This window comes from Cariama cristata, unplaced genomic scaffold (assembly GCF_000690535.1).
Source record: "Cariama cristata isolate BGI_N322 unplaced genomic scaffold, ASM69053v1 scaffold40674, whole genome shotgun sequence".
In the NCBI taxonomy this organism is placed as follows: Eukaryota; Metazoa; Chordata; class Aves; order Cariamiformes; family Cariamidae; genus Cariama; species Cariama cristata.
The window spans coordinates 15,058-16,758 of NW_009613059.1; the positions used below are offsets into that span (position 1 = coordinate 15,058).

General features: G+C 40.2%; 1 protein-coding gene across 1 annotated transcript in view; it reads right to left on the minus strand.

The window, feature by feature from the left end:
• LOC104160678 (ATP-binding cassette sub-family B member 10, mitochondrial-like) overlaps positions 1-1,551 on the minus strand; it is a gene marked incomplete at both ends in the record, with an annotated part of 15,292 nt that extends 13,741 nt beyond the window's left edge. The window contains one exon of the mRNA XM_009698865.1: positions 1,424-1,551. Within this exon, the coding sequence (XP_009697167.1) occupies positions 1,424-1,551 (128 nt within the window). The remainder of the gene's footprint in view (positions 1-1,423) is intronic.
• Between the last annotated feature and the right edge of the window lie 150 nt (positions 1,552-1,701).

The following is a 1,701-nucleotide window of genomic DNA, read 5'->3' on the forward strand; positions in this document are numbered from 1 at the left end:
CAACCCTCTCCAAGGCATTTTACCTGTATTTGTTATTCCTGCACTCTAATGACCCAAAGTATTTTCCTCGTTAGCTTTTCCATCCTCCCAGTTAATTACAACTTAACAACAAAAGTTTTCCCTTAAGCCGAGTGTCCATAAAGAATAAAAATTTTACATAAATTCACTCCTCTCCCAGAACCAAGACCAAGAGAACGCTGAAAAGCAGTTATTACATTTGAGTATTTTTTGCCACCCTCATGATTTGATATCGTCAAGTTGTGGACTGTTTTTCTTTTTGAACATTAATTCAGGCCATTTTGTTATCTCCAAAGACAAAACTGAAGTAACCGTGATAGCCCATTTACTTAGATGAAACCATCAGCAGACTGCACAGATGAAGGATACTTAGCCTCATTTTAAAACATAATTACAAACAAGTATACCGAACCCTGCCTGGGATAAACAGGTCGACAGCAAGTGCCCGGTAAAGGGAACTAAATTAAGTTCTCAGTTTTCAGTTCCCTCAGGAGCCTTTGGCTCCCAAAAGCCGTCCTTAACTGATTTGTTTCAATTTCAATGGGAAAACAAAGAACTTTGCTGTAAAATCAGCAGTAAATGTTTCTGATCAGATACTCACTTCTTCACCAAAATCTGAATAGGCTCAACATTAAGTTACCCGCAAAGGGCTTTTTACTTTTTAGTCCGTAAGTCAATGAAGAAAAATAATCCTGAGCAAGACTGAAGCCTTACTGAACATTATAGCTTTTCCCCCCTCCATCCAGTCCCGTCCCATCAATTTTCCCCTGCTTTTATTCTGCACACCCAAGACAGTTGTATTAGTTGCATAAAACAGGTCTTCACGGCATAGAAATAATTCTAATTTCTTACAAAAATTCATTTGAATCCAAATTATTTTGGCTCTGTAATGTCAATACATAACGAAGCTCTGTAACTGTCCACCGTGAACGAGATCTTGTACACAGTATTTCATGCTCCTCAAAACCACCTCTTTACGTAAGTCCAACTACCTCACCTCTTTTCTCTCAACCACCAGTCACCCATTCCACGGGAACTACCCAAGTTTTTGCAAAAAAACTACAGGCCTCTCACTGCCATGATAGCACATACGCTGCCCATCAATAAAGGTGGTTTTAAAAAAAACCAAAAACCAAAGCATATAATAATTTGATATTGTTTTCTTACTAACAACTGTTACCCTATTAGACCCATGAGAAGAGATGCCAAGAAAAGTTTGGTTTTACTCTTTCTAGATAATGTCACTGTTAGGGGTGCAATTTACAGAACCATGGGTTTTGACTTCACCATATAGACACCACAAATAAATAAATAAATCTTTTTCAAAACATATTACAGGCAAGACATTCTTGGGAGACGGAACTCCAATTTCTTTTTCAAGAAAGCTTAGGATTCTCATTTTTACTTCGTTCCACATAGTCTGAGGCCCGCGTTTATCGCGAGCTGCTGGAGCTGGCGAAGCCGCACAGAGGCATCAACCACCTCCACTAGCAAACCGTAAGAGTTCTGTAACTTGCAAAACTTTTGCCTTTCCTTAAGAATAACGGTAAATTAAGTGATGGCAAGAGGCGGACGGGGGGAAGAATGCATGTCTTTAGCTTTTTACACGTATCCAACGCTCGCTCGAAGATGTCACGCCGCGCTCTGATGCTGCTGGATGCGCCGGTTCGGGAGGGCAACGCG